This window comes from Macaca thibetana, chromosome 11 (assembly GCF_024542745.1).
Source record: "Macaca thibetana thibetana isolate TM-01 chromosome 11, ASM2454274v1, whole genome shotgun sequence".
Taxonomy (NCBI): domain Eukaryota; kingdom Metazoa; phylum Chordata; class Mammalia; order Primates; family Cercopithecidae; genus Macaca; species Macaca thibetana.
Window position 1 is genome coordinate 117,546,756 of NC_065588.1, and position 23,600 is coordinate 117,570,355.

A 23,600-nucleotide genomic window follows, 5' to 3' on the forward strand; every position below is an offset into this window, starting at 1 on the left:
TGGCTCAGAGCTCTTGCCAGGGAAAACAAGAACTTCAGAAACTCTTTCTTCAGGTGTGTTCTTCCCCCTGCCTTCTTAAGAGAAGGGTCTTATGGGGTGCCCAGAGAGGAGACTGAGCTAATGAGCCATAAAGGTCAAGTGGAAGGGCTGGGCACGTTGGCTCATGCCTGTAATCCCAGCACTTTGGGAGACTGAGGCAGGTGTATCATGAGGTCAAGAGATTGAGACCATCCTGGCCAACATGGTGAAACCCTGTCTCTACTGAAAATACAAAAATTAGCTGGGTGTGGTGGCGGGTGCCTGTAGTCCCAGCTACTAGGGAGGCTGAGGCCGTGGAATCACTTGAACCTGGGAGGTGGAGGTTGTAGTGAGCCGACAGCACGCCACTGCACTCCAGTCTGGTGACAGAGGAAGACTCTATCTCAAAAAAAAAAAAAAAAAAGATCAAGTGGAACAGGGGACTTGTAGTTGGCTGGAGGGGGCAGTGCTGTTAGCATGCACCTGTCTCAGCAGAGAGACAGCTGCCGTCTGTGCAGGCATAGCCTCGTCCCGGCGAGCTCTGGGAATGTCATGCTCGGTGTGTTTACTGGGCGGATGAGGAAGGGCACAAGCCCTGCTTTTGTCCCTTGGTGGAAAGGAGGACCCCACAACTCAGCCTTCCGTGGTGGATCTGGGCAGGGGCCGTGCGAGTTCCCCAGGGCTTTCCTCATGAGCTTTCACGATGTCTGTGTTCTTCGTAGATGGAGCACAATCATCTATTGGCAGCCCCTTGGCTCATCTCCAGACTGAAAATCCCCTTAATTTGAAGTAGATAAGATATAGGAAACAGGCCACATGCGGTGGTTCAAGCCTGTAATCTCAATGCTTTTGGAAGCCGAGGCAGAAGGATCACTTGAGCCCAGGAGTTTGAGGCTGAAGTGAACTGTGATCACGCCACTGCACTCCAGCTAGGGCAACAGAGCAAGACCCCAACTCTAAAAGAGGGAGAAAAAAAGGAGAGATAGGAAACAAAAAGTAGACCATACCGAATTTGTTCCAAGTATAACTCAGGAGAGTTTCAGGAGTGGCCTTCTCTAACACCAAACAAGGAGTATATTTGTACATTGAACACCTGGGAACATGACAGGGTGGCGGGAGAGAAGCTGCAGCTCATGCCACATCCTCATGCCTCTTCCTGTGGCCTTCTCCTTGTCTCCCAACATAGTTTGCCCTGGGCCTTTGGAAGATGCCAGCTATTCCTAGAGCTTCTACCACTTGTCAGACGTGGGGTTGGGGATATCTACAGACTGACTGGTTTCTAAGTTGCCCTGATCCCCAAGATGGCTCCCACTACTGACTGTTCTTCTCAGGAGTGTGAAATGCTGAAAACTTTGGGCATCTCCTTTTAAAATGCCTGGGCCCAGCCAGGTGCAGTGGCTCATGCCTGTAGTCCCAGCACTTTTGGAGGCCAAGGCAGGAGGATCATCGGAGCCCAGGAGTTCAATACCAGCCGGAGCAATATAGTGAGACCCCATCTTGATTGCATGGGTGGTGGATGGATGGATGGATGGATAGATCAAGAGAGAGAGAGATAGAATAGATAAATGATAGGATAGAGGAAAGAAGGAAGGAAGGAAGGAAGGAAGGAAGGAAACGGAAGGAAAGGAAAGGAAAGAAGAGAAAGGAAAGAAAGAAAAAGGAAAGAAAGAAAAGAGAAAGAAAGACGGAAGGAAAGGATAGATTAGATAGATGACAGATAGATGATAGGATAGATTAGATAGGTGATAGATGATAAATAGAAAATAGATATAGAATAGATTTGATAGATAGGATAGATTAGATAGATAGATAAAGAGATAGATAGATAGATAATAGATAGATTAGATAGATGGATACCAACACCCAATGAGAGGAGGATCCAACTAGAATCTTTTGGGGTCTTTGCCTTTTATTCCTTAGATGAGGAGGTCATTGTCAGCAATTCTTCAGTCTCATCCTAGCAAATTGCTTTCCAGAAACTCTAAATCAATTATTTGGCACCTTTATATGTATGAGGAGGAAACAGAACCTTCTCAAAGAGAAATGTCACTTGCTGACCCTGACCGAGTCTTCTCTAGAATGTTTTGTTTATAATTTCAGTTAGGAAAGAAAACCAGCCAGATTTGAGCCCCGTGAGGCCTCATGTTTTTATTCCTCTGAGATAATCTGGTTGGCAGGGAATGTTTTTAGCACTCATTGGCTCTTTCCCTCAATAAGTCAAGCTCGATTGAGAAACCATTGCTTCACCTTGCAGACCCCCCCCCTTTTTTTTAACTGCAGTCAAATTCACTTACAGAAATTAACCATTTTAAGTCGGGCACAGTGGCTCATGCTCGTAATCCTAGCACTTTGGGAGGCTGAGGCAGGTAGATCACTTGAGGCCAGGAGTTTGAGACCAGCCTGGCCAACATGGTGAAACCCTATCTCTACTAAAAATACAAAAATTAGCCAGGTGTGGTGGTACGCACCTGTAGTCCCAGCTACTCAGGAGGGTGAGGCTGGAGAATTGCTTGAACCCGGGAGGCAGAGATTGCAGTGAGCCGAGATCATGCCACTGCCCTGCAGCCTGGGTGACACAGCAAGGCTCCATCTCAAATAAATAAATAAGAAAGAAATTAACCATTTTAAAATAAAAACTTCAGCACATTTAGTGCATTCACAGTGTTGTGCAAGCATCACCTCTATCTAGTTCAAAACATTTCCATCACCCCAAAGAGAAGCCTCGTATATTACACGGCCACTCCCCATTCCCCACTTCCCTCACTCCCTGGTAACCCCTAAGTGCTTTGTCTCTATGGACTTGACTGTTCTGGAAATTTCACATCAATGTGATCGTATCTTATGTGGCTTTTGTGTCTGGCTTCTTTCACTCAGCATCATGTTTTTGGGGTTCATCCATGTTGTAGCCTGTGTCAGTGCTTTATTCCTTTATTTTATTTTATTATTTTATTTTTTGAGACAAAGTCTCACTCTGTCACCCAGGCTGGAGTGCACTGGCGTGGTTTCGGCTCACTGCAAACTCCATTCCAGTGGTTCTCCTGGCTCAGCCTCCTGAGTAGCTGGGATTACAGGTGCCCACCACCACACCTGGCTCCGTGTGTGTGTTTGTGTGTGTGTGTATGTGTTTAGTAGAGACGAAGTTTCACCATGTTGGCCAGGCTGATCTGGAATTCTTGATCTCAGGTGATCCGCCTGCCTCAGCCTCCCAAAGTACTGGGATTACAGGTGTGAGCCACCGTGCCCGGCCCCTTCATTCCTTTTTATTCATGGCTGAATCACATTCCATTGTGTGACTAGACTAAGACAGACATTTGGGCTGTTTCCACCTTTTTTTTTTTTTTTGGGGGGACAATCTCGTTGTGTCATCCAGGCTGGAGTGCAGTGTCACAATCTCAGCTCATTGCAACCTCCGACTCCTGGGTTCAAGCAATTCTCCTGCCTCAGCCTCCCAAGTAGTTGGGACTACAGGCACCCACCACCACACCCGACTAATTTTTGTATTTTTAGTAAAGACAGGGTTTCACTATGTTGACCAGGCTGGTCTTGAACTCCTGACCTCATGATCCGCCTGCTTCAGCCTCCCAAAGTGCTGGGATTACAGGCTTGAGCCACCGCGCCCAACTTGTTTCCACCTTTTGGCTCTTATGAAAAGTGTTACGCTGAAGATGTATGTACAAGGACTTGTTTGAGTCGCTGTTTTCCATTCAGTGATAAACTTTGATGGGAGGGAGCGGGAGACCATGCGGTCAGTTTTTGAGTTGTCCTCTTCAGTCAACGTCTGCCTTTCTCGGCTCTCGGTGAGTCCTCTGAGCGTGACTTGCCCGTGCTCCCCTCTGCAGCAGGAAAACTCCCTCTTCGTCATGACCAACATGATCCTCACCATGAACCAGACCCAGGACCTGTGTCCCGAGGTAGGAAGCCCCCCGGGAAGAGCCCCAGGCCCCACGTGCCTCTCCACGCCTGTCCGCCTGTGTGTGGGGCTGGGCCACATGGACCTTGTTTTCACTCCTTCTTTTTCCAGATTCCAGATGTGACCACTGTGTGTAAATCAGATGCCAACTGTACTGCTGGCTCTGCCGGCACCCACAGTAATGGTACGAGCTTGCAGCCTCCTGGGGAGGGCAGCCCCTGAGCAGATTGCCCCCACCGTGGAGCCTTTCTGATAGAGAAATCCCCCCAGTTCCTTCACATGACCATGGATGAGCCAGGTGTCAAGGTTGGGGTCCTGGAACCTTCTCTACATTCACTGCTGTCAATGGAGCCCCAGAAGCCATCCCAGCTCTTGCCCCATTCTGTTTTTTCTCTTCTTCTTCTTCTTTTTTTGAGCCAGAGTCTTGCTCTATCGCCCAAGCTGGAGTGCAGTGGCATGATCTAGGCTCACTGCAACCTCCACCTCCCGCGTTCAAGCAATTCTCCTGCCTCAGCCTCCCGAATAGCTGGGATTACAGGCACCCGCCACCACGCCCAGCTAATTTTTGTATTTTTTGTAGAGATGGGGTTTTACCATGTTAGCCAGGCTGGTCTTGAACTCCTGACCTCAGGTGATCCACCCACCTCAGCCCCCCAAAGTGCTAGGATTACAGGCATGAGCTACTGCACCCAGCCTCTTGTCCCATTCTTTAGCTTGGCATCACCCTGGCTGAGATGTGGCTGGCACACAGGTGACTGTCTTCCTCCAATTCTAACTCCTGGATGCTGACACTGTCTAAATCCCAGATTTGCACAGCTCAAGATTGGCTGCATGGGAGGCTGGATGGGGCTCTCCCTCTCTACTCCAAAAAGGTAGAAAATGAGAGACCCCTGTGGACGTGGGATCCCCCCTTGTGCTTGTAGGAGTCTCAACAGGCAGATGCGTACCTTTCAACCGGTCCGTCAAGACGTGTGAGGTGGCAGCCTGGTGCCCAGTGGAGGATGACACACACGTGCCACAGTGAGTCCAGCACTAGGGAAGGAAGTGCCTATTTATTTATTTATTTATTTATTTTTGAGACACAGTGTCACTCTGTACCCCAGGCTGGAGTGTAGTGGTGCGATCTTGGCTCACCACAACCTCCGCCTCCCGGGTTCAAACAATTTTCCGTGCCTCAGCCTCCCGAGTAGATGAGATTATAGGCGTCCACCACCACGCCAGCTAACTTTTTGTATTTTTAGTAGAGACAGGGTCTTGCCATGTCGGCCAGGCTGGTCTTGAACTCCTGACCTCAAGTGATCCACCTGCCTTGGCCTCCCAAAGTGCTAGGATTACAGGCGGGAGCCACCATACCCAGCCGGAAGCACCTTCAACTCTGGGTGTCAGCCTTGAGCAGAGGTGGTCAAGGAGTTACACCTGTGTGTTGTGGCTTTTTGTGTGTTTCTGGTGTCTATGTGGAGTCAGACTGCCCTAAGATGGCTGCTCTCAACCACAAGGCAGTGACCATCAGTGGCAAGGTGGGCCACAAGTGTCTGTCACTCACGAGAAGGGTGCAGCTGACTTCCTTGTATGTTAGGACTCTGTCAGTTGCAAATAACTGACAGGAAACAGTTCTCAGTGCCGTAAGCACACGTGCACAAACACACACACACATACACATGCGTGCATACCGGGGGTCCGTGTATTGTTCGGCTAACCAAAAAGATCCAGCATGGCCATGAGAATCTCGTGCCAGGCTGAGGCGGAAGAATCTCTTGAACTGGGGAGGCAGTGGTTGCTGAGCTGAGACGGTGCCACTGCACTCCCTCCTGGGCGACAGAGGCCACTGCACTCCTGCCTGGGCGACAGAGTGAGGGATAAAGGACAACACCCTAGTCTCCCCTCCTGGCTCTGCGTCCCTCCGACCCACAGCATAGCCTAGGAGGCAGCACTGCACTTACAGCCCCCCAAGGCTGAGTGTCCCTTCCCAGCTGTCCCTGGAGATTCTAGACCTGTCCATCATCACATCAACGGCCATATCTCTCAACCCATCTCCGTGACTGGGGCATGGGTTTCGCTTATCAGCTTGGGCCTGGGGCACATGCCCACCTCTGCAGCTGGGGTTAGAGTCAGACCCACCCAAGTGACACAGGCAAGCATCGGGGAGATATGGCTTCTAAAGGACATTTGGGGTTCTGTTACCAGAAAAGCTGGGCGCAGATGCTGAGAAGAAAACAACAGATATTTGCTACAATATATACAACTAAACTAGACAGGTTCGTCCTGGCGCAGTGGCTCATGCTATAATCCTAGCACTTTGGGAGGCTGAGGCAGGCGGATCATCTGAGGCCAGGAGTTTGAGACCAGCCCAACATGGAGAAACCCCGTCTCTACTAAAAAATACAAAAATTAGCCAGGCATAGTGGCGGTCGTCTGTAATCCCAGCTACTTGGGAGACTGAGGTAGAAGAATCGCTTGAACCCAGGAAGTGGAGATCCCGGTGATCTCAGTGAGCTGAGATCGCGCTTCTGCACTCTAGCCTGGGCGACAGAGAGAGACTCTGTCTCAAAAAATAAAAATTAAATAAATAAATAAATAAAAATTTAAAAATCAACTAAACTAGCCAGGTTCAAGGGTTGCTCTAGAATAACATTCTTCCTGGTTGTAATTGGCTGTACTTCGTGGGGTGGAGTCCAGGCAGCGCTTTGAGAAGTGTGTGCAGCCCAGGGCCTTTCTCACCAAGAGCTCAGACCGAGGCCTCCATGAGCCCCGGGGAGCAGGAAGCCACTAAACCTCATCCTGGGTATGTTGAGACGGAAGGAAAGGCTGAGAACTGCAGATTTAGAGATTGCTAAGGCAAGGGAAGGACATAGAAAAAGAAAAGGAATCCCGGCATCTTAGAGCCAGAGAGGATCTCACAGAGCTGTGCTCTCCAACACGGGAGACTCTGGCCACGCGTGGCTATTGAAAATTGAAATATGACTGGGTCCAAAAGGAGATGGGCTGCCCATAGGAAGTGCACTCATCATCAGATCGGATTTTTGTTTTTCTTTTTTTTGAGTCGAAGTCTCGCTCTGTCGTCCAGGCTGGAGTACAGTGGCGTGATCTCGGCTCACTGCAACCTCTGCTCCCAGGTTCAAGTGATTCTCCTGCCTCCGCCTCCTGAGTAGCTGGGATTATAGGCACCCACCACCACACCTTGCTCATTTTTGTGTTTTTAGTAGAGAGCGGGTTTTACCATGTTGGCCAGGCTGGTCTCAAACTCCTGACCTCAGGTGATCCACCTGCCTCAACCTCCCAAAGTGCTGGGATTACAGGTGTGAGCCACCGCGCCCAGCCTGATTCTGAACATTTATTTATTTATTTTATTTTGTTTTTTGAGATGGAGTCTCACTCTGTCGCCCAGGCTGGAGTGCAGTGGTGCCATCTCTGCTCACTGCAAGCTCTGCCTTCTGGGTTCACACCATTCTCCTGCCTCAGCCTCCCAAGTAGCTGGGACTACAGGCGCCCGCCATCATGCCCAGCTAACTTTTGTTTTGTTTTGTTTTGAGACGGAGTCTCGCGCTGTCGCCCAGGCTGGAGTGCAGTGGCCGGATCTCAGCTCACTGCAAGCTCCGCCTTCTGGGTTTGCACCATTCTCCTTCCTCAGCCTCCCGAGTAGCTGGGACTACAGGCGCCCGCCACCTCACCCGGCTATTTTTTTGTATTTTTTAGTAGAGACGGGGTTTCACTGTGTTAGCCAGGATGGTCTCGATCTCCTGACCTCATGATCCACCCATCTCGGCCTCCCAAAGTGCTGGGATTACAGGCTTGAGCCACTGCGCCCGGCCCCCAGCTAACTTTTTTGTATTTTTAGTAGAGACCAGGTTTCACCATGTTAGCCAGGATGGTCTTGATCTCCTGACCTCATGATCCGCCGGCCTTGACCTCCCAAAGTGCTGGGATTACAGGCGTGAGTCACCGCGCCCGGTCCTGAATATTTGTTATGAAAAAAACAATGTATAATATCTCATTGATTTTTTATGTTGGTTACATGTTGAAGTGCTATTTTGGGTTATTGTATAAAATTGTACTTGTTTCTTTTACTTTGTAACGTGGCTATTAGGAAACTTTAAATTGGAGTGTGGCTTGTAGTTGTGTCTCATAAGATACTTTTGTTTTGAGACAGGATCTTGCTCTGTCACCCAGTGCAGTGATAACAACCATGGCTCACTGCAGCCTCGAACTCCTGGACTCAAGTGATCTTCCCGCCTCATCCTCCTGTGTAGCTGGGACCACAGGGACGCACCACCATGCCCAGCTAACTTATTTTTTGTAGAGACAGGGTTTCGCCATGTTGCCCAGGCTGGTCCTGAACTTCTGGGCTCAAGCAACCTACCTGCCTTAGCCTCCCGAAGTGCTGGGATTACAGGGTGAGCCACCACACCTGACCTCACAATATACTTTCATTGGACCTCACTGTTATAGATCTAATCCAGTGTAGAATGATTTTTAAGTGCACACTGATAAAAGAAATAACATTGGCCAGGCACAGTGGCTCACGCCTATAATCCCAGCACTTTGGGAGGCAGAGACAGGTGGATCACTTGAGGCCAGGAGTTCAAAACCAGCCTGTCCAACATGGTGAAACCCCCCTCTACTAAAAATAGAAAAATTAGCCAGGCGACGTGGTGCACGCCTGTAATCCCAGCCACTCAGGAGGCTGAGACACGAGAATTGCTTGAACCTGGGAGACGGAGGTTGCAGTGAGCCGAGATCATGTCACCGCACTCCAGCCTGGGCAACAGAATAAGACTCTGTCTCAAAAACAAAACAAAAACTAAAACGTTTTGGAACTAGATAGAGGTGATGATTGCACAACATTATGAATGTACTAAATGTCACAGAATTGTCCATTTTAAAATGGCTAATTTTACGTTTTAGTAAATTTCATCTCAATTTCTCTAAAAAGGTGAGTTGATCTTAAAGTATTACATATGAGGTACACAGGTGTGGGGGGGTGTTATGGTACAGGAAATAACAAAAACTTGAACACCCCTGTTGTAAGCCATCCCTCTTGAGGGAGTGGGGACTTTGAAAACCTGAGAGAAGGCCAGGTATGGTGGCGCGTGCCTGTAATCCCAGCACTTTGGGAGGCCGAGGTGGGTGGATCACCTGAGATTGGGAGTTCGAGACCAGCCTGGCCAACATGGTGAAACCCCATCTCTACTAAAAATATGAAAAAATTAGCCAGGCGTGGTGGCGCACGCCTGTAACCCCAGCTACTCGGGAGACTGAGGCAGGAGAATCACTTGAACCCAGAGGTTGCAGTGAGCCAAGATTGCAGCATTACTCTCCAGCCTGAGCAACAGGAGCGAGACTCCATCTCAAAAAAAAAACCTGAGAGAAGCCCCTTGGTCCCAGCCTTTCTCTGACAGCAGCGGTGACAGGCTCAGCTGTCCTCAGAGTACAGCCCTGTCACTGGCCTTGCTCCTGTCTCAGGGCTGGGAAGACTGTTGATGTTGTCATTCCAAAGATCCCACCTGGATCAGGGACCATTCCCCACAGAAGGGTCAGCCGTACAGTGCCAGATTCTCCAGGAGAAATTCACCAAAGAAGTGGAGTCCCCTTGGGGACAGATTCAACTTGTATTGTCAGCCAGGAGCTGACGTGGCACTTCTGAGAAGAGGCGGGTGCACCTGCTGGCAGGTGCTTTGTGCACTTTTCAGACAGGTCAGGATCCAGCCTGTAGGCAAATTTACTTTTGCTTTGGCTTGTAAAACCGGACCTGCCCAGCCTTCATTCTTTCCCTGGAGAACGCCTAAGGCCCCGAAGCCCCTAAGGCCAGGAAGCCCGGCCTACTGATTTCCAGTGAGGCCACGAATCGCCTCCCTGGTTAGCAATTTGGTTTTCACTGCCTTGGGGGAGAGGGCCTGCCCTTGCTTGAGAGGAAGAACCTGGAAGGCTCGGCTCAGTCTCTTCTCTTGAAGAGAAGAGTGTGTGCGCAGAAGGGAGTAGAAAATGTTAGAGGTGTTTCATCTTCTTGACAAAATGACATTGTAAGATGTGTGTATATGTTTTTAAAAATAGTACATAGGGGCTGAACATGGTGGCTCACTCCTGTAGTCCAGTACAGGGAGGCGGAGGTGGCAGTATCGCTTGAGGTCAGGAGTTCCAGACCAGCCTGGGCAATGTAGGAAGACTTCATCTGTACAAAAAAAAAAAAAAGAAATTTTAATTAGCCAGGCATGGTGATGCATGCCTATGGTTCCAGCTACTTGAGAGGCTGAGGTGGGAGACCTCCCTTGAGCCTGGGAAGTTGAGGCTACAAGAAGCTGTGTTCATGCAACTGTACTCCAGCCTGGGCAACAGAGCAAGGCCCTGTCTCAAAAATATTTATAGACTGGGCGCGGTGGCTCACGTCTGTAATCCCAACACTTTGGGAGGCTGAAGCAGGTGGATCACTTGAGGCCAGGAGTTGGAGACCAGCCTGACCAACATGGTGGAACCCTGTCTCTACTAAAAATACAAAAAAAGTCAACCAGGCATAGTGGCGCACACCTGTAATCCCAGCTACTCAGGAGGCTGAGGCAGGAGAATTGCCTGAACCCAGGAGGCTGAGGTTGCAGTGAGCTGAGATCACACCATTGCACTCAAGTCTGGGTGACAGAATGACTCCATCTCAAAAAAATAATAATAATAAATATATATATATGTGTGTGTGTATATATACACACACACAATACATATATATAATATTATATATATATAACATGGGTGTGTGAGTATTTGTATATATTTGTATTTCATTAACAGTAATGTAATCATTGTTTTTCAGACCTGCTTTTTTAAAGGCTGCAGAAAACTTCACTCTTTTGGTTAAGAACAACATCTGGTATCCCAAATTTAATTTCAGCAAGTAAGTGGTGGCCGCGTGTGTTGCGTGAGTTCACCAGGCTCTTGGAGAAACTTCTGGCTCTTCTCTCTTCTCTGAGGTTTTCCTTGCTCTGATTTTCTGCTTCCTCTCGACTTTAGGAGGAATATCCTTCCCAACATCACCACTACCTACCTCAAGTCGTGCATTTATGACGCTAAAACAGATCCCTTCTGCCCCATATTCCGTCTTGGCAAAATAGTGGAGAATGCAGGACACAGCTTCCAGGACATGGCCGTGGAGGTGGGTGCGGGTCCTGGCTCTCCTGACCCAGCCCTGGAGGCATCTCGTGCCAGGCGCTGAGGAAAGCCTCACCATGTCTCTGCTGCTCAACCCCAGGGAGGCATCATGGGCATCCAGGTCAACTGGGACTGCAACCTGGACAGAGCCGCCTCCCTCTGCTTGCCCAGGTACTCCTTCCGCCGCCTCGATACACGGGATGTCGAGCACAACGTGTCTCCTGGCTACAATTTCAGGTGGGCGTGAGCTTGGACCCCTCGCTCATGTTGTGGGGGGTGCTGGGGCTGGGTACACGCCAGTGGGGGCACCCACGCCCGCTGAAGACTAGCACTCAGGCAGCACCCCAAGGACAGGCTGCTGGTCCCCCATCCAAGGCAGCAGGAAGGCCATGCTGGGAAAATGCGCTTAGTGGTGTCCTGCTCCGGGGCCATCCCAGCCCCCGAGAACCCTCCTTGCCCTTTCCTGCCACAAGAAACGTGTTAAGATAGTTCTTAGAGCAGCCAGGAGAGGCTGGGGGCTTGAGCTTTCCAGTGCCAGCCTCAGCCATGACTTCCATTCACTGTCTCGAGGAGGGGATGATCCATGATCCTCCAGTCCAAAGGCCTCTGGGGCCTGGCCCAGGAATTGGTTTCTCAAAGGTTGAACCTGTGCCAGAATCTCCAGAGTGCAGGGGACACAGGTTTGAGGCCCCTGAAAGGCCTTGCTTGGTTCCCTGCTGCAAATGCTGGCATCTCGGTATCCTGGGGTAGTTGTAAGCAAGTCCCACAAACAGTGGCTTGCAACAACAGGACTTGATTCTCTCGCAGTTCTGGAGGCCACAACCTAAAATCCAGGCGTCAGCGGGGCCATGCTCGCTCTGAAGGCTCTGGAGAGAGTCCTTACTTGTCTCTCCCAGCTTCTGGTAGCCCACGGCGTTCCTTGGCTTGTGGACGCATCACTCCAGTACTCTGCCTCTGCCATCATGAGGCCTTCTGCCCTGTGTGTGTCTTTTCTTCTTGTAAGGACAGCAGTCACTGAATTTAGGGCCCAGCCTACTCCAGTATGACCTCATCTAACAAATTACGTCTGCCAAGATCTTATTTCCAAATAAGGTCACACTCCTAGGCTTCAGGTAGATGTGAATTTTGGGGGACACACTGTTCAACCCACTACAGCTGATGATCTCATGACAGGGTCTTATTGCCACTTCCTTGAGGCAGCAGAATCTGTAGCCAGGTACATTTCCACGTACCCTTTGTTGCATTTTTCACACTCCTTAAAAAAGAGGCCCTCCAGGCTGGGCGCAGTGACTCATGCCTATAATCCTAGCACTTTGGGAGGCCAAGGCAGGCAGATCACCTGAGGTCGGGAGTTCAAGACCAGCCTGGACAGAGCCGCCTCCCTCTTACAAGCATGGATTAAATAACACCCTGATAACACTTGTGTGGGGCTAGAATATTGAACGTAGCCAGCATGGCAAAACCCCATCTCTACTAAAAAAAAAAAAAAATACAAAAATTAGCTGGGCATGATGGCACATGCCTGTAATTCCAGCTACTTGGGAGGCTGAGGCAGGAGAATCACTTGAGCCAGGGAGGCAGAGGTTGCAGTGAGCCAAGATCGCACCACTGCACTCCAGCCCCTGCGACAAAGCAAGTCTCAGTCTCAGGGGAAAAAAAAAAAAAGAGGCCCTGCAAGGACCTTTCTGGGCGCGTTCAGTGGCGCTTTGGGCTGCACTTGCCTCCCTCTAGTGGTGACATGTGGAATCCGATCCATACGGGATCCTAAGACCTCTGTAATTGTGGGATCTGCTGTCCTTTTGAAACTTCTGGCTCACTGAGTAAAGCAGGTATTTGAATTTTTCTTTTCTAACAGTTAGATTTGTGTTATTCCATCTCTGGATGTCACATACTTCTTGTGGAAACCTCAAGCTTAGGTCAGAGCCCTAAAACAGAAAGACCTCAGGATGCCTATCCCCTGACCTCGGCCAGCACCAGGCCCTGCCTGTCTCCCAGGCCTGGCCCATGGCATGGAAGTTGTGGGCCAGATAAAGCATGGACCGAGGATGTGGGCCGAGGCTCCTGGTGGATCCCTGGAGAACATGGGGTAGCAGATGGTATGTCTTGATGGTTCTTCACCAACCATCCATCCCCTGCTCACGCGTGTGCGCACTCTCACTCTCTCACTCGCTCTCTCTCTTTTTTTTTAAGGGAGTGACTTGCTCTGTCCCCCAGGTTGGAGTGCAGTGGCATGATCTCAGCTCACTGCAACCTTTACCTCCCGGGTTCAAGCGATTCTCCTGCCTCAGCCTTCTGAGTACCTAGGATTACAGGCACCCGCCACCACACCCAGCTAATTTTTTGTATTTTTATTAGAGACGGGGTTTCTCCATGTTGACCAGGCTGGTCTCGAGCTCCTCACCTCAAGTGATCCACCCACCTCAGCCTCCCAAAGTGCCAGAATTACAGGTGTGAGCCACCACGCCTGGCCATATATTTTTAAATGGTCTTATTGAGATGCAATTCACATGCCATAACATTCACCCATTTGAAGTGCAGAATTCATCGTTTTCACTATATTCACAGATAAGTGCAACCTTCACCACAGTCCATTTTAGAACATTTCCATCATCTCAAAAAGAAACCCTGCACCCTTCTGTCATTCCCCTGCCCCTGGCAACAGTGGTCTACTTTCTGTCTCTACAGATGTGCCTCTTCTGGGCATTTCATATAAATAGAATCAATATGTGGCCTTTCGTGTCTGGCTCCTTCCCCTTAGCCTGATGTTTTCAAGCTTCATACATGTTGTAGCCTGTGTCAGTACCTCGTCTCTTTTTATGGCCAAATATTCTGTTGTGTTGACAGACAACGTTTTGTTCATCTCTTTATCTGTGTGACAAATCAGTGGTTCTTGTTGTTGTTGTTCTTCTTGAAGACTGTGTGCACAGAATCAATGTTTCTTTGAAAAAAATAAAAAAGAAAGCCCTGGGTCAAGAGATTGAGATCATCCAGGCCAATCTGGTGAAACCCCGTCTCTATTAAACAATCCAAAAATTAGCTGGGCGTGGTGGCGGGCACCTGTAGTCCCAGCACTTGGGAGGCTGAGGCAAGAGAATTGCTTGAACCCGGGAGGTGGAGGTTGCAGTGAGCTAAGATTGGTGCCCCTACACTCCAGCCTGGCAACAGAGGGAGAGTCTATCTCAAAAAAAAAAAAAAAAGGCCCTGCACTGATGCTGTGTTTGGGGCTGGCTTAGTCCCCTCCTGCAATGCTGGCTGGTCACATTCTTACTGTTAGATGTTGGAGGCCAGGGTCCCTTGAGGGAGGCAGGTGGGATGTACCAAGTGGGATGTTGAGAGCAAACTGTTCACGTTCAGGAGGGGATGGTGGTGCTGGAGAACGAGGTCTCCCTGTGTCCCTCCACCTCATGGGTCCCGCGTCTTCCTGCTTGCACAGCCCGCCTCAGCCAGGAGAGGCCCCAAGCCGCTCCAGCATCTGTTCAGCCAGCAGAGTGGACCATTCGCCCATGCCAGCTCCACTCTAACATCCTCTCCCAGGGCCCAAGGTCCTGCCCCAGCCATCTCCCCCGATCCATCCTCCTTCTCCTCAGGTTTGCCAAGTACTACAGAGACCCGGCTGGCAAGGAGCAGCGCACGCTCATCAAGGCCTACGGCATCCGCTTCGACATCATCGTGTTTGGGAAGGTAGCTCGCCACCACTGGCTCCCCTCCGTCACTCCCTGCAGGGACAAGGGGCCTCTCCCTGCCCCTGCAGAAACACTTTTTTTCTTTTTCTCTGTCTTGGCAGGCAGGGAAATTTGACATCATCCCCACCATGATCAACATCGGCTCTGGCCTGGCACTGCTGGGCATGGTGAGTGGGCTAGGCCCTGCCTTCACCCTCACGGTGAGGTGAGACCTTGGGCTGGGCTCCTGGTCCTGGCCCTGGGCCTGAGACCTCAGATGTGTTTCTAGACTTGACCCTCTGGCCTTCTTTCCCTTGGCCCCCAGCCCTCCTCCCACCTTCCCTTCGCCAAGACCACACCCCTTGGGTCCCAGCCTTCTCCCAAGAGATGGGGGTGCCTTTCCATTCCGGTAAAGATTCCAGGCTTCTCAGGAAGGGGCACGCAAAGAATAAGAGGGGCTGCAATCCTGGCTCACTCTTACCCTGTGCTAAATTCAGGCGACCGTGCTGTGTGACATCATAGTCCTCTACTGCATGAAGAAAAGACTCTACTATCGGGAGAAGAAATACAAATATGTGGAAGATTATGAGCAGGTACGCCCCTCCTGGCCCCCAGCAGGTGCAGGCCTCTTATCTCCCAGGTGCGGGAGCCCTGGGCGTGGGCCCGTCTGGGAGGCCATTCTGCAGAGGCTGGCGCCAGTGTGGCGCAGTGTCCCCCTGTTAACTCGGCTGTCCCGCCACTCAGCAGCTGCTCCATCAGTAGGCCCGTACTTGATTGACTCTTTAAACCCAGCCTCGTTTCAATGAGCGATATCTCAAGTTGGTTATGATAATGCATGCTCTGAGAACGCCTGTGTGCACACACTACTTCAGTTCACCTTGTGGAACAGGAAAGGTTGGGTTCCAGGCCTGGGACCAACTTGAGAACCCCTGACAGTGAAGTCCCTGGAGCACACCGCCCTCCCGCCTGCCACAAGGGGTCCCAGGGGCACCTTGATCTGCTTGTGTCCTTCTTTGCAGGGTCTTGCTAGTGAGCTGGACCCATGAGGCCTACCCCACACCTGGGCTCTCCACGGCCCCATCGAAGAACAGAGAGGAGGAGGAGGGAGAAATGGCCACCACATCACCCCAGAGAAAGTTCTGGAACCTGATTGAGTCTCCACTCCACAAGTACTCAGGGTTCCCCAGCAGCTCCTGTGTGTTGTGTGTAGGATCTGTTTGACCACTCGGCCCAGGAGGTCACCAATCTGTTCTTGGCTGGGTCAACTCTGTTATTCCTGCAACCTGGGGTTGTGAGGGGGAGCGCTGGCCCGAGGAAGTGGCACTGCTGTGACTTTCAGGGCTGGAGCTGGCTTTGCTCAGAAGCCTCCTGTCTCCAGCTCTCTCCTGGACAGGCCCAGTCCTCTGAGGCACGGCGGCTCTGTTGGAGCACTTTATGTGGCAGGGGAGGCCGCCTGGTTGCAGTCACTAGACTTGTAGCAGGCCTGGGCTGCAGGCTTCCCCCAACCATTCCCTGCAGCCATGAGGCAGAGCTGGCATTTCTCTTCAGAGAAGCGCTGTGCTGAAGTGATTGAGGACCAGACATTAAAACGTGATTTTCTTAATCCCTGTCTGTTGTCTCGTAGCATGTGCTAGAACTTTCCTTCCTACCCTTTACAACAACCAGTAAATCCACTTGTCCGGCTCACTGTGCTCAGAAAAGGTCCATGGGATAGTCTATTTCTGGCGCTTATGCACATTTTCCCCTACTTCTTTATTTATTTTTGAGGCAGAGTCTCACTCTGCCACCCAGGCTGGAGTGCAGTGGCACAATCTCTGCACACTACAACCTCCACCTCCCGGGTTCAAGCGATTCTCCTGCCTCAGCCTCCTGAGTAGCTGTGATTACAGGCACATGCCACCATGACCAGCTAATTTTTGTATTTTTAGTAGAGACAGGGTTTCATCATGTTGGCCACAAGGCTGGTCTCGAACTCCTGACCTCAAACGATCCGCCTCCCTTAGCCTCTCAAAGTGCTTGGATTACAGGTGTGCGCCACCACGCCTGGCCTATTTATTTTTATTACCCAGGCTGGAGTGCAGTGGCGTGATCACTGCTCACTGCAGCCTCCATCTGTTGGGCTTAAGTGATCCTCCTACCTCAGCCTCCCACAGTGCTGGGATTACAGGCATGAGCCACCGTACCCAGCTGCCTACTTTTTAAAGCCTAATAATTTCCGTCATTAGCTTGTCTTCCTATACAGTTCACAGGACACTTTTTCTATAGTGACATCTTACCTGTGCTTCCTTTTGACATAATATTACAATTCTATGCTGTGGGCAACAATTTCTGGTAACATGGAAGTGGCTTCCTCTCCCCTCCCCGTTTGCTTCCCGAAAGTCTCCAGCCAAAAGCAGCAGCACGCATACCTAGCTCCGCTCAGGTTCGAGATGTTCATGAAGCTATTTCCAGCTGTGACTACATACCAACTAAATTTTTTTTTGTGCTTTTTTGTTTTTGAGACAGAGTCTTGCCCTATTGCCCAGGCTGGAGTGCAGTGGCACAATCTCGGCTCACTGCAACCTTCGCCTCCTGGGTTCAAGCAATTTTCCTGCCTCAGCCTCCCAAGTAGCTGGGATGACAAGCATCTGCCACCACACACGGCTAATTTTTGTATTTTTAGTAGAGACAAAAGGTTCACCACATTGGCCAGGCTGGTCTCGAACTCCTGACCTCATGATCCACTGCCTCAGCCTCTGAAAGTGCTGGGATTACAGGCGTGAGCCACCGAGCCCAGCCACACACCAGCTGAATTCTGCTTCAGGTATTCAGAATCTCCCTAGAGGAAGCAGTTTGCCCTTCGCCTCTGCCATTCACTTCCAAGTACTGAGGGAAACCATTATTTTAGAAATACTTTGCGTCTGCTGGATAAATGGCTAACCTGGGCTTTTCTTGCTTTTGGAAAAAAAAAAAAAAAAAAAGTTTACCAACTCCCTTTATTGAAGCTCTGGTTCATGCTGCCTTAAAAAAAAAAAAAAAAAAAAATGCTTGTTGCCTGTAATCCCAGGACTTTGGGAGGCCAAGGTATCCACTTAAGTATAGGCATTCAAGACCAGCCCGGTCAACGTGGTGAGACCCTGTCTCTACAAAAAGTTAAATTAGCCGGGTGTGGTGGTGTGTATCTGTAGTTCCAGCTACTTGGGTGGCTGAGGCCGGAGGATCACTTGAGCCCAGAGGTTGAGGCTGCAGTGAGCTATGATGGTGCCACTGTACTCCAGCCTGGGCACCAGAGTGAGACCCTGTCTGAAAAAATAAACAGTGCTTGCCTGGGCATATGGGTCAAATGAAGCTGGAATGCTTAGGACTGCTGATACGGGCTGAATGTGTCTACTGAAATTCACATGTTGGAAACTTAATCCCCAATGCAACCTTATTGGGAGGTGAAGCCTTGGGGAGGTGACTGATCAGGACTGTGCTGCCTTCATGAATGGGGTCGGTACCCTGTACAAGGGCTAGAGAGGGAGATCATGCCGTCTGCCCTGCCAGTGTCTGCCATGCGAGGACCACTCTTCCTCCCTCCAAAGGATGCAGCACCAGGGCACCCTCTTGGAAGCAGACAGCAGCCCTCACCAGATACCAAACCTGCCAGCACCTTGATCTTGAGCTTCCTGGCCTCCAGAAGTATGAGAAATCAATTTTTATTCTTTATAAATTACCCAGTCTTAGGTCCTCTGTAACAGCAGCACAAAACAGACTGAAGGCAATGGGTGCATCTATGACCTTGCTCGTTAAGGAGTGATGGTCACTGGCTGTCTTCCGAAGTGGAGGAGATGTTGCTTAGCCTCCTCTTTTCTAAAATAGAAGAGTGAAAGCCAGCGTTGGGGTGCGGGATGGGGGTGTTTCCAGATGCCATGAACACCAGCAGGGGGCTGGGTGTGGTGATGTGCGCCCGTCATCCCAGCACTTCGGGGGGCTGAGGCAGGAGGATTACTTGGGCCAAGAGTTTGAGACCGACCAGCCTGGGCAACATATAGCGAGACCTCATCCCTACAAATAATTTAAAAATTAGCCAGGCATGGTGGTGCACACCTGTAGTCCCAGCTACTTGGGAGGCTGAGGTGGGAGGATGGCTTGAGTCCAGGAGTTTGAGACCAGGCCTGGGCAATATAGTGAGATTCTGTCTCTATAAAAAATTTAAGAATTACCTGGGTGCGGGGGCGGGTGTGGTGGTGGGCCCCTGTGGTCCCAGCTACTTTGGAACCTGAGGTGGATGGATCACGTAAGCCTGAGAGGTGGAGGTTACAGTGAGCCGAGACTGCCACTGCACTCCAACCTGGGTGACAGAACGAGACCCTGTCTCAAAAAAGAAAAAAAGAAAACCAGAAGGGTTTTGCTGGCAAATTCTAACCCTTGGACAACTGACTGAACTTTTGGAGCCTCACCTCACAGATGATGATCCATAAAACAGGGTTAATCCCTACCTCAGGGGGTAAAGTATCACGTGGCATACCAGGCCATAGTTCAGTGTGACTGAGACTGCTCCGGGGCTGCACACCTGTCTGGCCTCCACCAGAATCTTGCGATTACCTGCCTGCGAGAGCAGTGCTGCTAAAACTTCAGCATGCAGATGAGTCACCTGGGGAGCAGGTTTAAGCCAAGCCTGGGCATCTACGTTTCTTTTTTTCTTTTAATTTTTGAGACAGGGTCTCGCCCTGTTGCCCAGTCTGGTGTGCAGTGGCATGATCACAGCTCACTGAAGCCTTGATCTCTAGGGCTCACACAATGCCCTCACCTCAGCCTCCCGAGTAGCTGTGGGACCACAGGCATGCACCACCACACTCGATTAATTTTGTAATTTTTTTTTTTTTTTTAGAGAGATGGGGTCTTGCCATGTTGTCCAGGCTGGTCTCGAACTCCTGGACTCAAGCAATCCTTCCACCTTGGCCTCCCAAAGTGCTGGGATTGCAGGCGTGAACCACCGTGCCCAGCTGGCACCTGCGTTTCTAGCCCACTCGCAGGTGACACTGGCGCTGCTGGTCTGGGAACCACACTGAGTAGCGAGGTCCTAGGACACGCTCTAAATTAGAGATCTGCTGAATACATTAGCCTTGACTTGGGCGTCTGACCTCACTGTCAGCCTGAGGAAGGAATACAGACATCAGGGCAGATGGCCTAAATAAACAACCACCAATCCAAACCTCCCAAAGAGGCCCAGGCTTTGCACCATTTTGCTGTCTGTTTATTTCAACTTTACAGAGAAGCTTAAACATCTGTGGAAAAACACGAAAGGCTTATTTTTCTCTTAAGTTCATGTACTTTTTAGTGATAAATACACAGTATTTAACTTTATACACCTGATAAAAGGAAAATGCATAGTAGAAAGGGTCAGGAATGAAACAGAAGAATCGGGCGTTGAATTGATCACAGAGTAGAAAAGTCTGCAGTCCCCAGAAACTCGGCCTCCAGCTGGAGAGGGGAACCAGCGTACCCTGAAACTTCCCTAGCACCTTGGAAGCAAGTGGAGGTCATGGTTCTTCCACTCGGCAACGTGAAGCTCCCTGCTGGAAGACAAGTGACAGCGACAGGCCAGGCCTGTGTCCACCTGCACAGGCATTCTCCTTGTTCCAGAAAGGCTCTGAGGATGGGAGCCCTGCCTCTCAGGAAAGGCCAAGCCAGTGGGGAGAGGCCTCTGCAGCCCTAAGTGTCAACAAGGGGCTCAATAAGGCTTTCTGGGAGCCACTGGCAGCTGGTGGGATGGAAAGGGGAGGTGGAAAAGGGTAGAGGAAATGGGAAGTGGATGGAGGGTTTGTGCTTCCTTCGAGGCCACAGGTGCAGGCCACAGGTTGCTTACACCAGATTGGTCCCACAGATGAGCCAGCAATGGAAGAAATTATGGGCATCCTCTTTGCCCCCCTGGAAGAGCTGCTCATAACAGCACCTCCTTTCCTGACAGAGCTGGCTTTTGAAAAATCAATGTGCTCCAAGAGAGTGGCAGCTCAAATGCTTTGTGTTTACAGCTATCTTGGCCTATCCTTTTCATGTGGGGTGGGTCCTTTCCACAGCTTGCTTTGGTGTTTCTTCGTTAAAAAAAAAAAGTCATCAATGTGGGCCTCCCCCACCCCACTGCCCCCACAGCTGGGTGCTGCCTGATTGCTGGCATTCCCTGGAAGAAATCTTAGATGGAAGGTTCCATGGTGGGGAGAAATGGCATTGTCTGATGCAGCTGTGTAAACAAGAGAAGCCCTGCAGAAGCTCTGAGCACTGCCGCCCCCTGGGCCAGCCACCAGGCCAGGCCAGAGCCCACACAAGCAGGCTGGGCCTAAGACTAGGGACCAGCTGGCTTTAACCTCTGCAAGGTGCTTATTGCAAACTAACCAAGCCCCTTCTGGTGGCAGAAGGGGTGGAGCTATTGAGTCCTCTCCCCATAAACGTAAAGTCAGGAGGGCAAGAGGAAGTGCTGGGTTACAAAGACCCAGCAAGCAGGCCAGATGGCCCTCTCTAGACTACCTGTCCTTTGCTTTTCAAAACCAGCATTCCCTAATTCTGAACTGCTTATAAGATAGCAAAACAAGTCTGGCTAAACTATAGTCAAGAGCTTAGGATCTATGGAAGCCAAGAAGGCCCAGGGCTCCATGAATGGGCTGGGCAGGGGCACACGGTCTTGCCCTTGTCTGAGAAATCCTCACACCAGAGCTGATCAGATGTAAACGACGGGGAAGCAGAGTTTCCCGGTGCCGTCTTTCCCCAGTCCAGATTCTGCCAAGCCCTGGAAAGCAGAGCTGGAAATCTCCCTGAGTCCTTCCAGCTTTCCTCCCCGTCAACTTCACACTCCCCTACCTGTGACTCTGAAAGGAGTCACACTTGAACCTCAACCAAACTTCCCAATATTAATTGGAAGTCAAAAAGATGAACCCTTTCTTGCTGGACTGTTAGCTACAAAGGGGAACTTCCTGTGCCAAGCCCTGGTTTCCTCATAGCCCGAGCGGTGCTGTGGGTTTCAACAATCTTCTCTAAAAGGGTGTCCCAAGGTTATTGTGTGGAGTCTAGGGAAGCTCAGATCCTCAGGATGAACCATTTGTCTTTCGGTCCAGTGAAAGCATTTCCCAACTGGCCCTCCAGAAACTGGATATTTCATTGACCACAACAATCAGCTAGGATTTAAAATGAAAACAAAACCTTAGCAGTCTTTAGAATACACAGGTTATGAACTAGCTAAGCTGCTAATATATACAGGCGGGCATAGGTTTCATCGGCTCTAACTGATCACATGTCTGAAGCCGTGAAATATATCCTGGAAGCTCTAAATAATTTCTGAACTACTGTGCTTTAGAGTTCAGTCTAGTTAGAGACTTGAAAATGTTTTTTTGTTTAATCTTAAGCCATGTAATGTACATGGAAGCATAGGATTTCACCCTGAAGTTTTTGTAATTGGACAAAGAGATTTACCAGAGCTCGGTCAACTATCTCAGAAACCTACTTTGAGCAGCTGTCATGAAGAAACACGTTCAGTCTTTCAGGAGAAACTTTTTCCCACCACAGCTGCTGAATACCCTTCCAGGCTTGGAAAATCCCCTTCCAGAAGCACTTATTAAATTTCAAGCACTTTCCGCCTTCCTGACAATTCTACCCATTAAAAAATTTAAAAATCCTTCTTACAAATAAGTTGCATCAAAGCTCCCTGCAGCTACTGAGGGCCAGCCCTGCTCTGACTCCTTGAGACCATGGCTCTGGAAGGTGCCATGGTTTGGGGTTTGTACAAGGAGCCACATCTAGCCCCCTACTCCCTATCAGATGCAGCAAACACCTCCATGGCCTGAGACCACCGGAGTTTCCTGCTCACCTTTCCACAGTTGTCAAACCCCACACACAGTCACTTGGTATATCTGACACGGTTCTGAAAATCACAATGAAGGATTTTTGGCATAAAAACGTTTTAAAAAGCAATTGTCCCAAAATGCACATGGGTTTGGGTCTGCAACTCCTCACACCCGCCTGTTCAGCCAGCCAGCGGCCAAGGTCGACGTCATGGAGTCAAGTCCTTTTTTTTTTTTTTTTTTTTTTTTTGGCCCCTTTAAAACAACAAAGGAAAAAACAGATAACCAGAGATGACGATCGAGGCTCTACACACGTGCTGGGTTTCCGTAGGACATGCTGCTATGGAAACGCGGTGCAGCAGCCCCCAAGAGGCGATGCGGCGCGCATGCGAGGTCGAGCGATCCAGGCAGCTACTCGGGCTCCATCGCCTCCTCCTGCCGCGGTGGATGCATGCGTGCGGGGGAGCCGGGGGCGGGGGCCCGGCATCTTTCCACGCAGGGACTGCCTCTCACAAGAGCACTTCCTCCTCCCCCACGGGGGGCGGGTCGGTGCCCTGGAGGTTGTCTTCGCTGCCTTGCTTCCTGCTCACCGAACAGAAAACCAACATTAAGAGACTCCGAGAAATGGCAGCGAGGCCCTGAGCCAGCTGCTCCCATATCTGGGCCCCCTGCCCAAGTGGGCCGTCGCGCACCCCCTGGAACGTGATCTAGGTAACTCAGTCTTTGAGATCCTCTCCCCTTTTCCTTGCTCACATAAATTTTTCAAAGGAGACTTTGCACCCAACTCCTCTGTAAATGAAAGACCAGCATCATTTGCCAAAAATAGCAAGGAACTGTACAACTGTTCCAAAACTATGTAACACCAAAAATCATTGCACAAATCCCACATAGAAGGCACCCCCCACCCTATGGCGCCTGTCATACCAGGTTTTAGGTACTTCGACCCCCCACTTAGGCTATGAGCTCTTACAGGGAAGGGACTGTGACGCTTGTCCTCAGTCACCAGATGTTGAGTTCCTTGTGTGGGGGGTGATCAGAGCCTCCCCTGCCTGGCCTGGCACACAGCTGGCCCTCAAGAAAGGGCTG

At 50.4% G+C, this 23,600-nt stretch overlaps 2 protein-coding genes across 9 annotated transcripts in view; one reads left to right on the top strand and one right to left on the bottom strand.

The window, feature by feature from the left end:
- P2RX4 (purinergic receptor P2X 4) overlaps positions 1-16,324 on the top strand; it is a 341,582-nt gene extending 325,258 nt beyond the window's left edge. For both annotated transcript variants that reach the window (XM_050748077.1, XM_050748076.1), the window contains 10 exons: positions 3,858-3,929; positions 4,040-4,112; positions 4,852-4,948; positions 10,725-10,805; positions 10,922-11,063; positions 11,160-11,296; positions 14,647-14,740; positions 14,844-14,909; positions 15,219-15,314; positions 15,741-16,324. In XM_050748077.1, the coding sequence (XP_050604034.1) occupies positions 3,858-3,929; positions 4,040-4,112; positions 4,852-4,948; positions 10,725-10,805; positions 10,922-11,063; positions 11,160-11,296; positions 14,647-14,740; positions 14,844-14,909; positions 15,219-15,314; positions 15,741-15,767 (885 nt within the window). In that variant the 3' untranslated portion in view covers positions 15,768-16,324. The remainder of the gene's footprint in view (positions 1-3,857; positions 3,930-4,039; positions 4,113-4,851; positions 4,949-10,724; positions 10,806-10,921; positions 11,064-11,159; positions 11,297-14,646; positions 14,741-14,843; positions 14,910-15,218; positions 15,315-15,740) is intronic.
- Positions 16,325-19,920: 3,596 nt separating this feature from the next.
- CAMKK2 (calcium/calmodulin dependent protein kinase kinase 2) overlaps positions 19,921-23,600 on the bottom strand; it is a 61,132-nt gene continuing 57,452 nt past the window's right edge. For 6 of the 7 annotated variants that reach the window (XM_050748005.1, XM_050748002.1, XM_050748007.1 and 3 more), the window contains one exon: positions 19,921-23,096. In XM_050748005.1, the coding sequence (XP_050603962.1) occupies positions 23,024-23,096 (73 nt within the window). In that variant the 3' untranslated portion in view covers positions 19,921-23,023. The remainder of the gene's footprint in view (positions 23,097-23,600) is intronic. The other variant, XR_007717646.1, reaches the window with a different exon arrangement.